At 38.4% G+C, this 21,269-nt stretch overlaps 1 protein-coding gene across 1 annotated transcript in view; it reads right to left on the bottom strand.

Moving 5' to 3' along the window:
• The window catches only part of PNPLA2 (patatin like phospholipase domain containing 2), a 930,557-nt gene that overhangs the window by 83,861 nt on the left and 825,427 nt on the right, over positions 1 to 21,269 (bottom strand). Inside the window, exon 6 of the mRNA XM_044082880.1 lies at positions 8,777 to 8,977. Coding sequence (XP_043938815.1) covers positions 8,777 to 8,977 — 201 coding nt within the window. The remainder of the gene's footprint in view (positions 1 to 8,776; positions 8,978 to 21,269) is intronic.

The raw sequence follows: 21,269 nt of genomic DNA, 5'->3' as shown, positions 1-21,269 counted from the left end.
GTGGAACAGGTTAATAGCTTCAAATATCTGTTAGAGGTGGTTGAGAAGAAGTGAAGTCAGAATGAGGAGGTCAAAACTAAAATCAGAGGGGGGTGCAGCCAACTGGCAGACTGTCAGGTGTAGTATATGAGATAAGAATGTCAGAGAAGCTGAAAAGTAAAGTGTAAAAAATAGTGGTGCTATACTACTGTATGGTACAGAAACCTGGGCAGTAAAGGCAGAGCAGTTGTTGAAGATAGAGGCCATGGAGATGACGGGCCTGAGAGAGAAGTGGTAGAATGTACACTGTGGGACAGATGAAGACATCGGGACATCAGAGCAGAAGCCAAAGTAGCTCAATTTACAGACAAGGTCAAAGAGAACAGATTACGGTGGTTCAGGCATATGTGAAGAAAAGCAGAAGACAATCTGGTGAAGAAGATTTGAGACAATCAGGAAAAAGGCAAGAGGTAATGAAGGCATCCAGCAAAGAAGTTGATGGACTGTGTCAGGCATGAGTGTTGTAGAAGGGAAGAAAATGGTACTGAACTGAGAGAGATGGCAAGAGGTAAGAATCGACGCAGCACCCTGATCCCATGTAGATAATGGGCACAGCACCCTGATCCCATGTAGATAATGGGCACAGCACCCTGATCCCATGTAGATAATGGGCACAGCACCCTGATCCCATGTAGAAAATGGGCACAGCACCCTGATCCCATGTAGAAAATGGGCACAGCACCCTGATCCCTTGTAGATAATGGACACAGCACCCTGATCCCATGTAGATAATGGGCAGAGCACCCTGATCCCATGTAGAAAATGGGCACAGCACCCTGATCCCATGTAGATAATGGGCACAGCACCCTGATGCCATGTAGATAATGGGCACAGCACCCTGATGCCATGTAGATAATGGGCACAGCACCCTGATCCCATGTAGATAATGGGCACAGCACCCTGATCCCAAGTAGAAAATGGGCACAGCACCCTGATCCCATGTAGATAATGGGCACAGCACCCTGATCCCATGTAGATAACGGGCACAGCACCCTAATCCCATGTAGATAATGGGCACAGCACCCTGATCCCATGTAGGTAATGGGCACAGCACCCTGATCCCATGTAGATAATGGGCACAGCACCCTGATCCCATGTAGATAATGGGCACAGCAACCTGATCCCATGTAGAAAATGGGCACAGCACCCTGATCCCATGTAGAAAATGGGCACAGCACCCTGATCCCATGTAGATAATGGGCAGGGCACCCTGATCCCATGTAGATAATGGGCATAGCACCCTGATCCCATGTAGATAATGGGCACAGCACCCTGATCCCATGTAGAAAATGGGCACAGCACCCTGATCCCATGTAGATAAAGGGCACAGCACCCTGATCCCATGTAGATAACGGGCACAGCACCCTAATCCCATGTAGATAATGGGCACAGCACCCTGATCCCATGTAGATAATGGGCACAGCACCCTGATCCCATGTAGATAATGGGCACAGCACCCTGATCCCATGTAGATAATGGACACAGCACCCTGATCCCATGTAGAAAATGGGTACAGCACCCTGATCCCATGTAGAAAATGGGCACAGCACCCTGATCCCATGTAGATAATGGGCACAGCACCCTGATCCCATGTAGATAATGGGCACATCACCCTGATCCCATGTAGATAATGGGCACAGCACCCTGATCCCATGTAGAAAATGGGCACCGCACCCTGACCCCATGTAGATAATGGGCACAGCACCCTGATCCCATGTAGATAATGGGCACAGCACCCTGATCCCATGTAGATAATGGGCGCAGCACCCTGATCTCATGTAGATAATGGGCACAGCACCCTGATCCCATGCAGATAATGGGAAAAAGAGGTTGATGACACAGCACCCTGATCCCATGTAGAAAATGGGAAGAAGGAGGTCGATGATAATGATGAGGCCTGAGGTACCTTTATTAAAGAAGCCGGAATTTCCTCCCGATCAAGAATTTGCAGAATCCCCCAGACCCTTAGCTCAGGTTTCCCCTTCTCATTCTCAGTGGACATTGGCACAGCCCCAGCAGATGTGTGAACAGGCTGTCCCACATCAGCCTCTAATGCGGTCGTGACAGCAAAGGTATGTGTCTGGACCAGATCTGTAGTCTCCTCATTAGACATAATCAGATGTCTGGCAGGGAATGGACAGCAGAAGTCTCTGGTCTCAATTTCTTTGACTTCTTCTTCTTTAAAGAAGACTGGACATCTGGGAGGGAAGATTCAAAGGGCATGAATCTTAAGGTTCTAATTTTTTGAAGTGCAGCAAAAGAGAAGAAAGATGGCTTGGCAGTTTCTTAGGGAAGAATGCTTGGCAAACAGAACACTCTTTATGATTACATTCTGCACCTAACCATAAAGGACTTTAATCTTGTCTGACCTTATGGGGAATCTGCCTCCCCCAATCACATTTTATTTTTCTGGATTTTAATGTACCTCCAAAAAACAGAGTTAAAGAAAAGGAATAGTCCCCAAAGGGGTACTTATCTGTCCAAAATAGTCCGCATCTAGGCATACAACCTATAGATTGAAAATGAAATTCTGTGTTTGAACTGCAAGCAAAGAAGTTCTTTAGGTTATGCATTCAAATGGCACTTATGTATCTTGTGCTTTCAGTCATAGGCTATATGTATGACACACTGTGCATAGAAGGGACCGGGCTTTGGTATGCTGGCCAGATCTATGGCTCCCCTTGGCAGGATATTGCAATAGTAAGGAACACTGCAATGGTGATTAGGGAAGGACATTTATATATATCCTGAAAAACTAGACCGAGGTGCCCACTTTCCCCTAACTTATTTGCATTATACATGCCACTGGTGGAACAAACTAGAAGGTATCCATACAAGGGTTTAAGTGGGAAACTGGGATGTGAAAATTGCCCTTTTTGCAAATGATATATGATAACAGTAACAGAACCAAAAGATGACTTACCTAAATTACAGAATATCCTGGAAATATATAGAAAAATATCAGGGTACATGGTAAACAAACATAAAACCCAAATTGTAAATAATAATATACAAAAGAAGGCCAGAATTAGTAACCCAATGTCCAGGCATGTAGGGAAAAAAGAAAATGAGGTACGTGGGGGCTTGGTTAACTGGAGGCTTGTACAACTCAAGGAAATAAACATTACGCTCAATTATCCAAAAATACAAATAAAGTGGAAGTTGAGTGTGAAAATATAAATCTTAAATTAGACCAGAGTATACAAGTAATATACTGGCATGTACTACCACGTGTGCTCTACCATGCCCAAGCCTTTTGGTGGCCCATAGGCAATAAGAATAGAGGGAAAATAGAGAGCTGGATCAAAGAGTTCCATAGCAAGATAAGAAACCAAGGGTAGCTTGGAAGAAAATAATTCTCTTAAAAGATGGGGGATGGTTTGCAGTTCCCAAAATTTCAATGTTATGTTAGAGCAACAATGCTAAGCCCTCTTTTTAAGATGCCAGAAAGTAACATATATGTCGACATGGAAGGAAATGATAAAACAGCAATTAAAAGTCAAATAAGGGATACTGTCCTATACAGATTAATGTGAGTCATAAAGAAGCAAGGATTTAAGTTGCCTTTGATGAGAATAATGCTTAGGGAATTTACAAACCTATTTTCAACCAAGCCACTCAAGGTGTGGAATCTTACCCATAGGGGAAATAGAAGATACAGAGACAGACAGACAGACAAAAAGCATGCTAGATCTGGACAGAATATAAGACTCATATTTGTAACTAGCATCATTTGATTAACCGGAAAAAAAAAGATTTAACATGGGAACACGCAGTAGAGAAATATGACCTAAAGGAGAGGGAAAGATGAGTATATAAAAGTATAAAATAATAAATACTGGAGTTAAGCTGAGTAAAGATTAAAAAAGAAAATTGACCTCCAATCATTAAGTAGATGACAAATATTAGAGAGGATGTAGTTACTAGTAAAAGGTTGATTGCCAAAGCTGTTAAAAACATAGCTCTCCTAGATCAAGATATACATGCGGTGCAGTGGTGGAGCGGTTGCATTGTCGCCTCACAGCAAGAGGTTCTCCGGTTCAATTCTTGGCTGGGGTGCCTTCTGTGCGGAGTCTGTATGTCCTCCCTGTGTTCGTTTGGGCTTCCTCTGGGTGCTCCGGTTTCCTCTCACATTACAAAGACATGCGTCTGGAGCATTTCTCCCTGGTCCTCTTTTGAAAATTGGCTTTGTTCCAAGTCAGATTTTCCTGGTAAACAAATGTTAAATATAATAAAGATAAATATAAATGCAAAGCAGGACTTAAATGAGCTATGTAATGTTTGAGTGAAAAAAATGGGTAGATCATAAGTGATGTATAATGTTTACAACTGGGAGTGTTTCAGTATGGTTTGTGATGTAAAAAATAAATAAATAAATACAAAACATAGAACTGCCCATAGCAAATACCTTATAAGGAAATGACAGTAAGTTACTGGGAAAAATGGTATTGGATACCCAGAGTAGCAATGAAGGTGAGGCAATATAGAACTTTTTGGTGGAAGTGTCAGCACAAATAGTTTTAGAATCCAAGTGAGGCTGGCTAGGACATTCCTAGGAACTACCACTGAATGCTGAAGATGTGCTACAGGTGAGAAAGACACAAGGAATCAAATTTTTCTGGATATGCATAAGATTAGCCAAATTTAAGGAGGACTTAGAATACTTCCAAAAGAAACTCCTAGGGAATGAGACACTTTTAACCAAATAATTTTATTTTACAGAGTACAGGTAGAAATGTCACCCACGGCAGAAAAAGAGAACTTGGCCTAGACAACACTATTAATTGCTAAAAAGGTGATAACTAGAACTGGATATCTCAGTCACCCCAACTATAAGTCAATTAGTAGATGTAATGCAAAGTATACGGGCTGAGAAGTATATGACGTATAGAAGTATATTGGGGTGGGAGGGTGGCCTAATGGTTAAGGTGTTTGCCTTACAAACACAAGGTGCAGGGTTTGAGTCTCACAAGGGATAATTGGCTAAGCTTAAAATGGCTCGCAAGGGCAGTTAGCTTAGTACTAATCTATGAACCTATGAACCTATGAGAGCAGGGGAGTCACAATCCACAGGATAAATAGCTTTGATGTAAAAAGATTGCCTTTACAAGAGGAAAGAATGAAACACAATCAGGAGGAGACAATGGAATCTAGTACTACATGAACCATGGGATAAATACCCTTCATCTGATAGGGAATGGTATATCCTTATAGCAGGGTAGCTTGTAATAAGAGATATTTAGGCTGCATCTGTGAATATCTGGATATTTTATTTAAGGGGTATAAAGCTAAACAAACTCAAAGCTTGATGTAAACTCCAATCACTAATAACTTTATCAGACACAGTCATGAGCAAAGAATGATAGCTTTCAGAAAATCTGTAGAAGATTATACAAAATGTTAGATGTTTGTAAGCAGTGTCCTTGTGCTACAAATTATGTTGACTTGAATATCAGTGCAGTAATTAACATGTACCTTTGGTGGTGGTGTTTGTTTAATAAGCTATGTTTGAAGTGATTTGTAGATGACTCTATGTACATTGCTGCATTTGATGAGCCAAGTGCCACAATGTATTTTTCTGCTTGCCTTTCTTTAGTTTTTCTGGCCAATTTATTATAAAAAAAGCTTTGTAAACCTTTTATTTAACCACAGCCAAAAATTAGTTTCTCCTTTTGTGACATTACTATATGTTAAAGTCTGGTATGTTCATAGACTTGAATAGGACACCTTTATTCATGCATAGTGGTGTGCCCATTAAAGTCTATATATGCACTATATGTTAACTTATGTTAATGTCACTGTGGTTAAACTTCCCTGTTTTACCTCTGTGATGTCAGTGAAAGAAAACCACGTATTTTAAAATAATATTTATATATAAAGGAGAAGACAGAAGTGTGCATAGACTGAGGAAAGCACTCTTCAGCCGTTTATGTACTTAATGCTGTGGTGTTAGGTAAGTTTTTAAACATCAGCAAATTACTTTATAAATAAAAATAATATAGACCACCTACAAATTCAAGGTATTGCACTTCTTTGGAAAAAAAAACAACTTTCACAGATGAAAGCAAACGTGCAAAAATATCAAAATATATAAAAAACAAGTATCTTACATCCAATAAAATGCAGTACGTTTGCCTTTTCAATTCAGCAGTGCTCAGTTTGTTGATTTTTTTTGGTTTACTTTACATCCTGTAATCAAGCATCAAGATTTTACCATGCTCCTTTCTGAGTATGTATAAAATGTGTTTGATCTTACAATGTAAACCTTTAATACGTCTGTTATGAGGTCTATCTTGTGGTTCTGCTTTTGTTACAACTTGAAAAAAATACCTTGTTAGTAAGGAATTTAGTTGCATTTCTAAATATTTTAGAAATCAACTTGTGTTGACGTTTCTTAGCAATACAATTTCCTAATTGATTACTTTATAATTTCATTGCACTGAGTCTGTGGCCAATGAATTTTAATTTCTGATCAGACACATGGTTTGCTTTAAAAATATAGCAGATGGCAGTTTGGATGACAGTCAGTTTAGGGTTTTGGGGTATTAAAATCCAGTGTGCCTGATGGAGAACACTACAAGGAAAATCCTCATGTGTTTGTCGTACAAAAACATTCATATGCTTGATGATCTTCACCTACTCACCTGCATAACACTTGTAGTCATAAATATTCACAATGAGGACTTTAAACTTCACAAGTGCATAAATATGTCCTGCTGGCATGATAGATATCTAATCCAACTTATCAGCTACTTATGAAATTGGCTTCCCTTGCACATTAAACAAAACAACCAACTGGCTAAATTTAAGGCAAATGCCAATGATTAGAAGGGTCTCACATAAATATGTGATAATAGAATATATTGTTCTTTAACTTTATATGTATGGAGCTTTTCTCCCTGATCTCCACTAAAAGGGTCTTGTGCCCAGTTGGACTTTCATGGTAAGGTAAATAAAAATAAAATAAAAAATAATATTTGTAAATTTAGACCTGGGTTATGAAGCAAATTTCCAAATCTTCTATCCTTGAAGCAGCTAAATATTGCTCACTCCATTATTCACCAACCAAATAACAGCATTGCACTCAAAAGCTTAGTTCAGCCTTACTCCAACTGCACAGCACTAATATCATCTAACAAACTGCTACTAAAAGTCACCAAGGCCAACAACAGATTCGTAGATTCTTTGTTCTCCAACAAAATATCCAAGGTGTGGAATTCCATTTTGCAGCACATACTTAATACTTCCAATTCAGACAAATGTAAACTGTTCTTATGCTTATGAGAGCACCTAACAAACAACTGGCTCTGCTCCTGCACTACTCCAGGATGACCGCCCCCACTCGAAGCTAATTTCAGCCATATGATTTTTCTTTTCACTGTTCCATAAACCTTTCTTTTACTAACTTTATCTCCTATTCAACAAAAACCTCTGGAGATGTGCCTAGTCCCTCTTCGATAACACACAAGACTAAAATTCTGTTCCAAATATTGTCTCCTTTGTAACTTCATGCATGTCTCTAATTTTACCTTCACTGTATTTTGCATTCTTGCATATGTTTAAACTTCTGACTGCAACTTTATGTTGTAATGTTTGTTACTATGCAAATGTATTTGTAAATGTCTATAAATTTTTGTTAGTGGAGCTTTTCTCCCCGGGCTCCTACTGAAAATGGGCCTCTGGCCCAGTCGAATACTCCTGGTAAACAAATCTAAAATAAATAAATAATGGCCTTCTTTGAACAGGGCACCCAACACATTTGCATTTATACTGGCGTTACACTAGTTGGGCTGTGAATGGGTATTTAGACTGCATGCCTGGTATATATCTTTGAAACTGTGTAATAGAAATAATGCTTAGTAAAAGAAACATAGATTCTGGTATTGGGGGTTGTCTTATAGCAGATTTTGAACTCTGCTATGAACTTCTGGTGTGTAGTAATACACAGATGTCTATCTTTCACATGACATGGAACCCCTTACATGAAATTTTATTAATGCATTCAATGCATGGCAGAAAAGGAATTTGATCAATTTTAGGTTTGCACTTTCTACAGTTGATTTAAGATGCAGTGGTGCAGCGGTAGCGTTGTCGCCTCACAGCAAGAGGTTCTCACGTTCGATTCTCGGCTGGAGCACCTTCTGTGTGGAGTCTGCATGTCCTCCGCGTGGTCGAGTGGCATTCAAAAGACATGCGTCAATGGGTGTGCCTTCATTGAAGGTGGGGCGTCGGGCTGGCACCTCGGCCCCATAAAAATAAGCTGCCAATCATTAGCGGACCGGAGTTCCACTGTGGCGACCCTTAACCGGGAAAAACCGAAAGAAAAACAACAACAACTTTCTACAGTTGATTTAAAAAAACATTCTGAATATTTTCCACTTGCTACATTTACAGTAAGACTGGAATACACCTGAGTTAATAATTAAATCATTCTTCAGAGATGCACCAGTCCTATAATATCACTGTACCTCTAACTGAAACAAAAGAAAAAAGCATAATATTACAGCTAACTAAAATGGCTATTCCACTTCAACATTCTGTTCAGAAGTACCACAGTGCATGCCAAAAGTATTACTACATATGTTAAATAATTATTAAGCACCATGCCTTACTGTATCAGACTAACTAAATAACCGATGTGTTAACATTAAGGTGACAAGCTGGGCACATGCTCATAAAGTCTGGAAACAGGATATGCCTCAGCTTGTGAAATAAGAGGCTGTTTATTCTCTGATACCTTGATTTAATTGTGGTGGCATGTGTTCAAAGATGCTATCATCATTTGCTGGTTCTGCTGCAACTGCTCCATAGTGAGATTGTTTGGTGACATCTTTGCCTTGTTCTACCTTGTCTGTCTTATTTTTCTTCTCCTCAGTGTTTGCATCTGGAGGGGTTGCTAGGCTGGGGCAACAAGATGGCCTGCGACACTGAATAAGCCCTGGAAGAAAGAAAAAAAAAGTTTTTTTAAAACCAGGCAGTAACACCATTTCAGAATACAGAAAATAAGTCAATCATTGATCCAGGAATAACATGTTTAAAGTCAGAATACAACCCCATCATGACTCCTGCACATCCTGTGCAAACAAAGAGAACTCTATTATTTTGATCTGCAATGGCAGATGGCAAGGGAAGACATCTAGGTTGGCTTTTAGATAGCTTCAAGAATTTCTAATTACAAAAATTACATGACTCCTTCTTCTGCAACTCACATATGTTAAACAATGCAATAGCTGGTATACACAGGTGTTTGTGTGCATGTTTGTGTGTGTGTGTGTGTATATATATATATATATATATACACACACACACACACACACACACACACACACACACACACACATATGCACATGCATATCCAGTTTTATATATTTTCATAGGTTCATAAGTTGGTACTAGGCTATCGGCCCTAGGGCCTATACAAGCCTAGCCATAACAATTCTCTGGATATTTCTTCCCACAGTATTTACTTCCCTGGACCCCTGTCTAGCAGGGTCACTGACGTGATCCCCGGGGTGAATTTCCTATCTCCCATCCAGTCGTCACGGTTCCAAGTTCTACAACCCATTGTATATCTCTCCATTCTTTATCACATAGATATCACATAACCAATGCTACAAGAAGTGACCTATGTCATAAAATGATGAATACTTTACCAAATAGCATGCATTAATGATGCAACTACCTTACTAATTAATGCCCTGCCAAGCATGAACATTTGTCAAGCACAAACTGTTCAGCTACTTAGAGACTCACACTTACATTGGGTGTCGCCCACATTTTAAACACAATGTAAGCAAAGAGACAAAATGAGGAAAACTTGGAAACATACCAAGTCTTTAACTGACCACACTAAATACAACATATTGTACTACCATGGCATAAAAACTATCAGACACCTCAAAGCAACTTGCCTCTGTAGCAAACAAACCACTATTCTTTCTAATGCAACACAGTTTTGAAAAGTGATATTTATAGCTTGCAGATACAGAACTAGTAACCCTACTAAAGAAGCAGGTATCTGTCAACTGCTCATAAGGTAGCAGACTTGCCTTTGGTTCTGGAAGACCAGAAGGTTGTTGTGACACCCCTGCACTGGCCCAATAACCAAGGAGTATCAATCCTCACCACTAGCACCAGTGTAGGATGTACACATTGGGAGGATGAGAAGTGCACACACAGTAAAGTTTAAAACGAACCAAAAACCAAACTAGAACTGCAAAAAATACGGACAGCACACAATGAGAGAGCTAAAACCACAAATTTATTCCACAATTAGAACCAGTTGAACGTAAGCGCTTTCGGCAGGTTCAAATAACCCGCCTTCTTCAGACAACCACGAATTTACAAGAAATTGGTCTTATACTATCATATTAAAAATCTTTAACCTATCGAAATAAAGTGCATTATGCAATTAAAAGAAACCATGACAACCTTAAAAGACCACAGACTAATAGTACAAATGCCTTGTTAATACATTTCTAAACATAAGAAATTTAAAGACAAAGTCCTAGAAACATTCAAAAAATTATGACATAGAACCTTGGGCATATTTTAAATGCGCTCATTATTATATTCTCAAATGGTTGATGATTATATGCTATTAATATTATTACAAAAAGCATGAGGATATTTATATTACTGAAACCATCTGACGGGGGGGCTCAAGGACAGTGTTGTGAATGAATTTTTCTAGATGAATATCTGGACCATCTGCCAAAACTACACTTGGTTCTCTTATTTACAGTTAAATCCTGTAATTACAAAAATATATTGTATTAACAACATTAAACAAAAAAGTTTGTTTTTTGTTATTAAATTTGAACATTAATATTATATAAAAACAATTTATAACCAATGTGTACTGAAAAATGAATATCTAAACTCTGCTATTGTTGGTAAATAGGGCAAAAAAGCTGTTATACCAGATGTGATGCACACTTAGAAATAAAGTCAATAGAGGTGCATCATGAGTGTACCTTAATATTACATAAGGACAGTAACTGATTACAACTCATTTATTACAGGTATGCCATTTTAACCCTATTATTTTAAGTGTTCATATTAAACCCATTAAACCTATACCAGAGTTACAAATTAATTGATATATATAAATGTAAACATAGATTTTTACCTATTAAGGGATAGCCATTTTAATACACATTTAATAGATAAACTTTCATTAATGCCGGGAAAAACATGGGCCTTAGTCCTAATCTGCCAAAGCAATTCGTCGATTTCCAACAAGATCTGCCATGGCCCTCCTCTTAAATCCATCTCACGCTGTTGTAGTACAAAGAAATGGAAACCATGGCCTGGAAACTCAAGGCAATGCCTTGCAAGTGCATTATTGCCATCTAGTTTTTTAACTGCATATTGATGTTCATAGATTCTATTTTTTAGCTTTCTCTCGGTTTTACCGATGTAGAAGGCTTTACAAGAATCACAAATAGCTGCATATATGATGGCCTTAGAGTCACAATTGTAGTGCCCATTACACCTATACACTTTGTCATTAATTGTGCATGCTGTTGTTACTCTAAAGCATTTACATTGAGAGCATGCGCCACATCTAGACATGCCCCACTGTCTGTTGGACCTACGAACCACTTTTCTTTGAAATATGCTTTTCAAATTTTCCCCCCTCCTATATGTAATTTTGGGGCAATCACCCAATAAAGAACACAATGATCTATCTTCTTTTATTATCTCCCAGTTTTTATTCACAACTTCTCTGATTTTTAAAGAATCAAAACAGTAAGTGTGTAAAAAACTAGTGTTGAACCTGTTATTTTCATTTTTGGAATTAACATTACTTGAAGTTGTTGGATATATATGATCGTTCAAATGTTGTAGATCATTGTTACTTTGGTCAGAAAGTAAGGGCAGAAAATATCCAATCTGCCTTTTGTTGGTAACTTCAGCTAAGATGTTTGATAGTAAACACTGGGGGTAACCCCTTGCAATGAACATATCAAAAAGGTTGTCACATTCTAGCTGAAAATCATCTGGATCACTCACCATACGGGCTGCCCTAACCATCTGGCCCTTAACAACTGATTTCTTTTGGTGATAAGGGTGATTGCTGGAAAAATGAAGAAAAGCATTAGAATATGTTGATTTCCTGAATATTTTACTTTTTAACCTTTGATTATGCGAATCCTTGATTAATAATATGTCAAGGTAATTGATCTCTGCATCATCAAATTTATATGTGAATTCAAGGAAATCTGTTAGTTTGGTAATTTTTTCTATAAATATCGGGATCAGCTCACTATGACCTTCCCATATACAAAAAATGTCATCCTGGTATCGTGTATACCAGGAGACATATTTTGAGAAGAGTTCTTCCTTAAATAGGTAGTTAGACTCCCAATGAGCTAAAACTGCATTAGCAAAAGATCCTCCACAAGGCGAGCCCATAGCTACGCCCGAAGTTTGCAAATAAAACTTCCCCTCAAAGGTGAAAAAGTTATTCGACAGAACAATTTCTAAAAGAGTTTCGATCAAATTGATGACATCATGATCAACATTTTTACGCAACATAAACTCTCTGACCCAAGCTAAGCCGATCTGTTGTGGAATGACAGTATATAAGTCCCTAATATCAATAGTGAGAAACAGCATACTGTCATTGTATGTGAGGGTATTAATATTTTTAAGAAAGGACCAAGAATCTTTACATATATGGATTTCTGAGCTGATCAAAGGCTTCAGAATATTATCTACATACTTAGCACATCCTTGGGTTATGGACCCTCTACCATCTATAATTGGTCTAAATAGAGGCGAAGTGAGTCTTTTATGGAGTTTCGGAGTCCCGAAAAAAGCTGGAATTTTAGGAGCTGACATGGTGAGGAAGTTAAGAGTTTCGGTGTCGATATATCCTTCCAGGAATAAATCATTGAGCATGCTATTGATTTTTCTATAGGCTCCATTAATTTCATTAATAGATGAAATTTGATAAGCTGGTGACTCCAGATGTTCAACCAGATACTCTACATATTTATAATGGTCCATGAAGGCTAACCCTCCACCTTTATCGGGTTTCATGACCCTGATTTGACAATCCTTAACCAACTCTATAAAGTCTTTTTGTAGGGGAGTGATGTTATAAAGATTTTTTTGTTTACTATATATGGTTTGATTTCTGATAGCCCACATGTCCATTTCACATATTTTTTCAAATGTTTGTAAAGTTCCATGTAAAGGTGGATTATAAGTACTGGCCACTCTGAGTAGACTACCAGCTGAAGAATTATTACCCATTAGATGATTTAAGTTTAATTTACGTGTAAAAACTTTCAAATCAACAATGAGCCTGCCTATGTCCATACTACGGCCTGGTACAAAAGAAAAATCTTTAGCTAAAAAATCTATGATGTCTTGTGCAATACTCAGGGAAGTATAATTATATACTGTAAAGTATACTGTAAAAATTGTGTGCTGTCCGTATTTTTTGCACACACAGTAAAGTACAATTTCCCTTAAGAGCACACAGCGATCACAGTCAGTCTGGGGCTGGTTTCTCCATTTTTCAGCAGATCCGCATTAAGACTCTCCACTGGTACAGCTACAGAGTTGAGTCCTTATCCAGAGTTCCAAGCTAAGTCCTCCCAGCACTCTTTCTGTCTGACCAGTGCTTTGTGTCCCTTCCCAAGTAGCTGACACACACACACACACACACACACACACACACACACACACACACACACACACACACACACACAGTTTGAGATTTAATTTATACACAAACATACCCCTGGAAAGGCTGTCACAGGTTTGCTAGCTATGCCCCCTTCTGCCCAGACCATAAGGTAGTTAGCACTGCCACCAGAACCCCTTATCATCTACTTTAAGGCCCTTCCCAACGGGTGACCAATCTTACTGTATAATGTTACTATTATCCAAACGGTAAGTGTGACCAACAGCAAGGCTATCAGAGTGGCCTATACAGTGTCACCAGATACATATGCAAGTACTCTAATAGCTAAAATATCTCTAAACAAACAAGCTACAATTCAAGGGTTTAAATATGTTTAATAATAAGTAATAAAAGAACAAAACAACACTCAATAATCCAACACAGTGACTACAGAGTTCAGAATCACAGGAAACATTTTAAAACAACATTGCTGGACAGTCTCAAATAAATACAGAAAACATCTAAACTAACTGTACTATAGTCCTATCTATCTCTAACAGAAATCACTGTAATCTAGTTACTTACTATTAGCAAGACAAGTGCTGATGACAGGATATTGTCAGATCCAAAGACAAATACAAAATGCACAGTCTCTGAGAGAATTCCCAAATTAATATCAAAACATTACTGTTGAGTCAGCTGGATGACATCCCTATTTGTCACCTGCCTTCAGTTCCCAGGCTAACAAATACCAACAGAATTTAACATTTCTCTGTGAAAAATACTTATCTCTCAAAAGTTTGCCTAGAACTGGAAATCGTAAAACAATTAACCCTACTACATTTGAAACCTAGTAATTATTTCTGTTTCAAGAAAATATAAAGAAACTTTTAGCTCTAGATATCCTGTCTCCTTGCTGCACTGAAACACAATCGCAAAACAATTCACTTATTTTCTTAGAGTTTGCAAATTAATTCTGTATGAACCAGCTTCTACCATGAAAACACACATATGCACAAGCATATAGTTCATATACATTGCTGTTCTTTTCCAGTAGGGTACACTGTAGTTACATTCCTGAAGCTCAGTATGTAACATATAGTTCAACACACACTTCGGTATCAGTAGTTCAATATACACATAACATATAACATATAGTTCTCTTACATTTGTAAGACAAGCCTATGGATCATATTAACATTCACAAATGACATATGATTATTTACAAAATTCCAGTAGCTGGACTGGCAGCATCACATTTCTATATTTTATTTATTTATTTTTATTTATTTTATTTTACATTTGTTGACCGGGCTAGTCCAGCTGGATACATATCCCTTTTCAGTAGAGGCCCGGGGAGAAAAGCTCCCAAACATTAAAATAGTTAAGCACTACAATTAGATAGAAGTATACAATATAAGAAGTAACAACCAGAATAACAACATTATTTACATACTTAAAAAGAGAAAGCATGGGATTAAATAGGTCAGAAAACGAGGAAATGATTTGTTTGTAGATAGTTTGAGAGAGAGAAGAAACAGTATAATGTTATGGCTATGGATATTAATCTGGAGTTGGACAAGGGCATAACCAGTGGCACTTGAGATATTCTCTAAGGTTATTTTTGAATGGTGTGAGTGACGTCATGAGTCTAAGGTTGTTGGGAAGGGAATTCCATTGCTTTCCAATTGAGTTAGCATAAAGAGCATCATCACCTTTGTTGTTAGATTTGATGGTTAGTACTTGAATACTATTTGATGACCGAAGGGAACTAAGATTGTTATATGGGGTCAGGATTTTGGACAGTGAGGGAGTTTTGGCAGGTTGATGAATTATTTTGAAGGCTTCCGTAAGTTGATTAAATTTAAGAAGATTGGGCAGTTCTAACCAGCCGAGTTTTTTGAGGTTGTGGCAATGGTGGGTACGAAAAGGTGTACCTGTTATGAATCTGGCTATGTGGTGGTAGGTGGTAGAAAGGTTGTAGATCTCACGTTTATTCAGGAAGGAAAGGACTGGGGAGGCATATAGTAACGTGGAAAGAAGATGCGTTCGGGCAATGGTTAATTTTGCATGAGGAGTAAGAGAGTTCCTGATTCTGTACATTGAACCTAGTTTCTTGTTAACAGATTTAATGGTTAGGGAAATGTGGAGATCGAATTTAAGCTTGTGGTCAATAGTAACGCCTAGTAGTTTGGTGTGTAAGACAGGTTCTATGATGGTTCCATTAGAGGATTCCACAAAAAAGGAGCTATGATTAGTCGGTTGCGACATTTGGGATGAGGAAGTAGAAGACGAGGGGAAGAATAATAGTAATTTGGTTTTAGTTGGGTTGAGAATAAGTTTCAGGTTAGAGAACCATTTTTCCACTCTGGCGAAACATTGTTGGGTGGCTGCTTGAAGCTTCAGGAGAGAAGTATCAGAGCAGATCAGGGTAGAGTCGTCTGCATATTGGATGCAGGTGGCATTGGGGATGATGGCGTAGAGATCATTTATAAAAACAGAAAAAAGAAGGGGACCCAGTATGGAGCCTTGGGGGACACCTATGTTGTTAGGGAGTAGTTGAGATAAACTATTTTGCCATAGGACTGCTTGTTGCCGGCCGGAGAGGTAATCCTTAAACCAGTTTAGGCCTAAGTTGTCCAGATGAAGGGTTTTGAGGGTGCGGAGTAATAGCTGGTGGTTGACCATGTCAAAAGCTTTTGATAGATCAAGAAAGAGAGCGGAGGATATAAGTTTTTTGTTGCGGTTGCTATTTACTGAGTCGACAAAGGAGAGAAGAGCAGTGGTAGTACTATGATGGGTGACATATAATTATTTACAAAATTTCAGCTAGCTAGACTGGCAGCATTTCGGTTTGTCACATCTGTGAATTCTATTTCCACGTAATATGCTTGGATTAATTTTCCAATTCTGACCCTGCAGTACAGAATAATAGAGGTTCTACACTACTGAGTATTGCACTCTTTGGATGAGATTTAAACTGACGTCCCATCTACTTGAGTTGATGGAAGCTCAGGAAGATGTAAAACATTCCACAGCACTTATTGAAAAAGTAAGTGTTATTTTATCTTCTACAAGAAGTACATATACTAGTTGTCTGTCAGTACCACATGCCCCACTAAATAATATTTTTAGTTGCAAAACTACTATCCCAAAACAATACTATCACTGCAGGTACATGCAATCCCTTAAAGTTAACTTGCCTTTTGTGAATGGTGAATGCACAAAGAAAAAAGGCAGAGGGAAAAAAAAAGTCCTGTGTGAATTACCTGTATGCCATCTTTTGGAATGTCATTATAAACAGCAGGCATTTTCAGAGGGTTCAAGCATGAAACTCAAAAGATGAAAAAAGAAAACATGTTTAAGTTCATTAGTACCCTGGCCATATTTCCCTACTCAGTGTAAATACGAACACAGGACTTCCCAAAACAGAGGCCAGTGTCCTAGTATGATTAACCTGGTCAACAAAGAGTGAATAAATACATAAATAATTTGCTAAAGAACTCTCTATCATATAATAATCGTGCACATCCACTAAACCACCACCACTTGAGCCATCCAACCATCCTTCTACCTGAAAAAAGATTCCTGTTAGAGAAACCAGCACACCATTACAAACAGAACTCTTTTTCTCATTCCTGAAATTATTTAGGGAAGTATTATCCACTCACTTATGAACTTATTTAATCTCTTCTTCACTCTGCACAGATTCCCTAACCTGTGTAAAACAACTGCATTCATTACAATACATAAATGCTGTAAACCTAGTAATACTACTTACATCCATCATATCACTCTTACCTAATCTGGGTATGTTACTAGAAACAAAGTATATCAATACAACCTGCTCTCCCAACAGTAACATTTATTTGTAAACCATGAAATCACACAAACTAATGGTATTTTTTTTTTTTTTACAAATACTAACAAAGGCCACCCCAATGGTGCTCAATTTGTTGATTTCAGAAAAATATCCAACTGTGTAAATCATACAGTCCTAATTAAGTTCCCTGTATGCTCCATCTTCAGCTTCTTCACCAGTGAGTGACTGATAAGCTACCGCACTAATAAAAGCTTTAGTGTGAAATATAATAATCTCTCTTCCTCTCTTAACATTACTTCTGGATTTTCCCAAGTTTTAATTCTGGCCCTTATCATATTAAAAATTTTCATTAACTCCCTTTTACTGTCCTCAAACTTTCTAACCTTATCCTTTATATATAATGTGGTTTTCCTTACCCAAGACAGTCATAGGAAACCTCCAACTCCTACTGTCATCTCTTTCTATATAGCTCCCCAATTCTTACCAATCTACATACATCATTACAACTCAAAATGAAACACTATTGCTCAGAATTCATTGTCATCCACTTAAAAAGCTTCCTGGGTTAGAATTCACTCAGTATATGACTAGGTCTCAGCTGCTAATTACTCCAAAATATATAGGTAAACCAGAAAACTGTACTACTTTAAAATCTATTATCCACCCATATTCTCCAAAGAGAAATAAACATGCAGTGAATAAGTCACTGTTTATCATTATTAAATCAATAATATTGCAGGTGACTCACTTTTCCTAAATAGTGTTTCAAAAGTACATCTCCATCCCTTTCCCTCTAAAACAAATTAGCAGCACAAAACCTATTACCTTTCTTCTAAGGCAGTATCCATAGGGAACCTGGTTTTGTGCACCTCCTTATCCACAGGTTAACATAAGCTAAAAACCTCTTCTCATAATATTAAAGCATCTGTACCACAGTAACATCTTAGACAATTTCAGCAACCATTCCATCAACTATTCCTCTCCTTACCACAAATTACACAAAATGTCCTACTGACTCAGTACTTGGGTTCTCTATGTGGCTTCTTTTCTACAATTTACCTCCCCGTATCTACTTTTTTCTCTCTTTACATCCTGACTCTATTAAACCCACACTGTCTTCTAACTAATTTGTGTTCTCACTATCACCTAATAATTATACCTGATTTTTATAGTCCACCCTTTCTTATTTTCTTCTCATGTATCCCCTCACTCATTAACTTACTCACAGGACTACCTTTTCTCATCTCCCTCCTAAATTGACATTAAATTGCTTTGCGCCCTCTAAATGATATCTGTTAAGCTTTGTATCTTTTAGTTTTTCATTGAAACTATTTTCGGATCCAATAATGAGTATGTTCATATTACAGTTTTTGATAGATTTTCTGTTAGGTTTCTCAAGACAGTAAACCATGATGTAAATAGTGTGTCATCCATTCCAAGGGATTCAGTAAAAAAAACACTGCTGGCAGTAACAGCTGCAGCCAAAGGGAGCTGCTTACACAATGAATAAAAATGGAATTTAGAATCACATTAGCTGCAATGAGGAAAGATCTCATTATCAGCTAATTTGTATCTCTTAGAATCAACTATAACTACTGTGAGTGCAAATCAGCACTTTACTGCTGTAGTTAATACTGACAGCAAAGTGAGAGGTTGGCATAATGGTTAAGGTGCTTACCTTACAGGCACAAGGGGGAGGGTTTGATTCTGACATGTGGTAACTGGCTAGGTTTAAAATGGTCCATAAGTGCAGTTAACTTAGTACTAATTGACAAATTGCCTGGGGGGGGGGGGGGGATGCCCAAGTACAAAATGGTAAGGGTAGACAAGTGTATGCTAAAGATCTTCTGATTATGTTTTCACACACCTCATTAGCAAAGGCATTGCATCAAGAATCATGAGCGAAAGAGGTCATAACTCACTTGTATTCAACCCTCATTAAGCCAGTAACTGAGTACAGTGCTCCCTTACCAGGCACATGCAGCAACTTGAGCGACATCAGAAATTTCTAAATAAGAAAATTCAGGGTCCTGCACATCCGCAAGTCAAATGGGACAAGTGTCACCCACTTCAGGGACCTTAACCTGGCCTGCAAAATAAATAGGACCTGCCAGAGAGATGGATATGTCTCTAAGAGGCTGCCACTCCTCTGGAACAGGCTACCAATTCACATACACAGAGGCCCTCTATGACCCTTTTTAAGGTTAGTCTGGATGACTGGATGGGAAACCATAAATTCTTGACAGGGATTTCACCTATGACCCTCCTAAATATGGGCAGTCATTGCTAACTAAGATCCCGAGTTTTGGCAAGATTCTTTATACCGGGTTTCTCTAAAATTATATTGGGTACACACGGCTAGGCTTATAAAGACCTTCGGGTCAATAGCCCAGTAAGCACCTATGAACCTATGATTCTTCTCATTGGCACAGATAACTACCTAATGTCAATACACATTCACAAATTATGTCTCTCACACACATACAAACACAGCTCTTGCCTGACCCAGAGTTGGTAGAACATCCTCAATGTCTCTTCCTACTTTTTTACTTGCCTATTAACATTAATGATCCTTACAGTCTGAAAATAATGCCAGTCATCAGAATTCGATTCTCCTTAGTGCTCGTAAAGGCCATTATGATGCTACACCTGTTGCGCTGTTTTTTTTTAAGTTACTCTGATTCGGGTCTATATCAGAACACCTAAAGTTCACAATTTCGAATGTTCTTACATCGACCCCTAATCAGCGAACGCTGACAACATCGACCATTCAGAACAGCAAATTTTGTCCTAGTGAAAAAGATTTGCTATTCCAAAACACATACACACAACACAAGCACACCAAACAAACAGCAATCCACACACATACACCCAAAATCTTACAGCTAACCCTACACTACACTGTACAAACACCACTAACTATCCACTTACCTTAACCCAAACCCTAAGCCTAAGGTCCGTCACTATCGCACACTCACCTCACCTGCGCCCGAAACCTAACTCACCTAACCTGCCCTAACCCTCATGTCCACACAATCACACACATACCTCTCTCGTGCCCTAACCCTAACTCACCTAACCCACACCCAATCACACACTTACTTGAACCCAACCCGTAACTTTCCACCACAGTGCTGAAAATAGCGAAACGACAGAACCGCACAACTGAATTCTTTCCCAAGGAAAAAATTTGGTTATCTGTCATTTTGCTATTTTCAGCATTCGCTGACTAGGGGTCGATGTAAGAACATTCAAAAGAATGAACATTTGGTGTTCTGATATAGACCCCTCTGATTCATGTCAAACAATTTCTCTTTAGTATCATCTACTGTTCTTCTGGGTTTTGTCCTGAAGCGTCCTCACACATGGACACACAAATCCCTCTCATTATCTGCCCTGATTTTACAAGATGCTACTGCTGCTGCCTATTACAGGTGCCCTGCCCCATAACTCACAAACCCTTGCAGTCATTGAATAATACCTGAGATTAGAGTTTTATACTTCTTATTATCTGCAAAAATATGCTACACTAACTAATCATTTAGTGTAGTGAGTTCATAGGTTCATAGGTAGGTACTAGGCTATCTGCCCGAGGGCATTTATAAGCCTAGCCAGAGTGTGTCAGCTTTTGCCGCCCCATTGATTAATTAACTGAGCCTCTGTCAAGAAGAGCCAATGAAGCGATCCCAGGGGTGTATTTTCTGTTACCCATCCACTCGTCAAGGTTTCTCTTGAAGAGTGTTAGTGAGGGACTCTGCCTAACGT

Source organism: Protopterus annectens, chromosome 9.part0 (assembly GCF_019279795.1).
Source record: "Protopterus annectens isolate FY-2018-M chromosome 9.part0, PAN1.0, whole genome shotgun sequence".
Taxonomy (NCBI): Eukaryota; Metazoa; Chordata; order Ceratodontiformes; family Protopteridae; genus Protopterus; species Protopterus annectens.
Note: the sequence above shows the minus strand (reverse complement) of the source record. Positions and strands in the feature narration are given on the sequence as shown.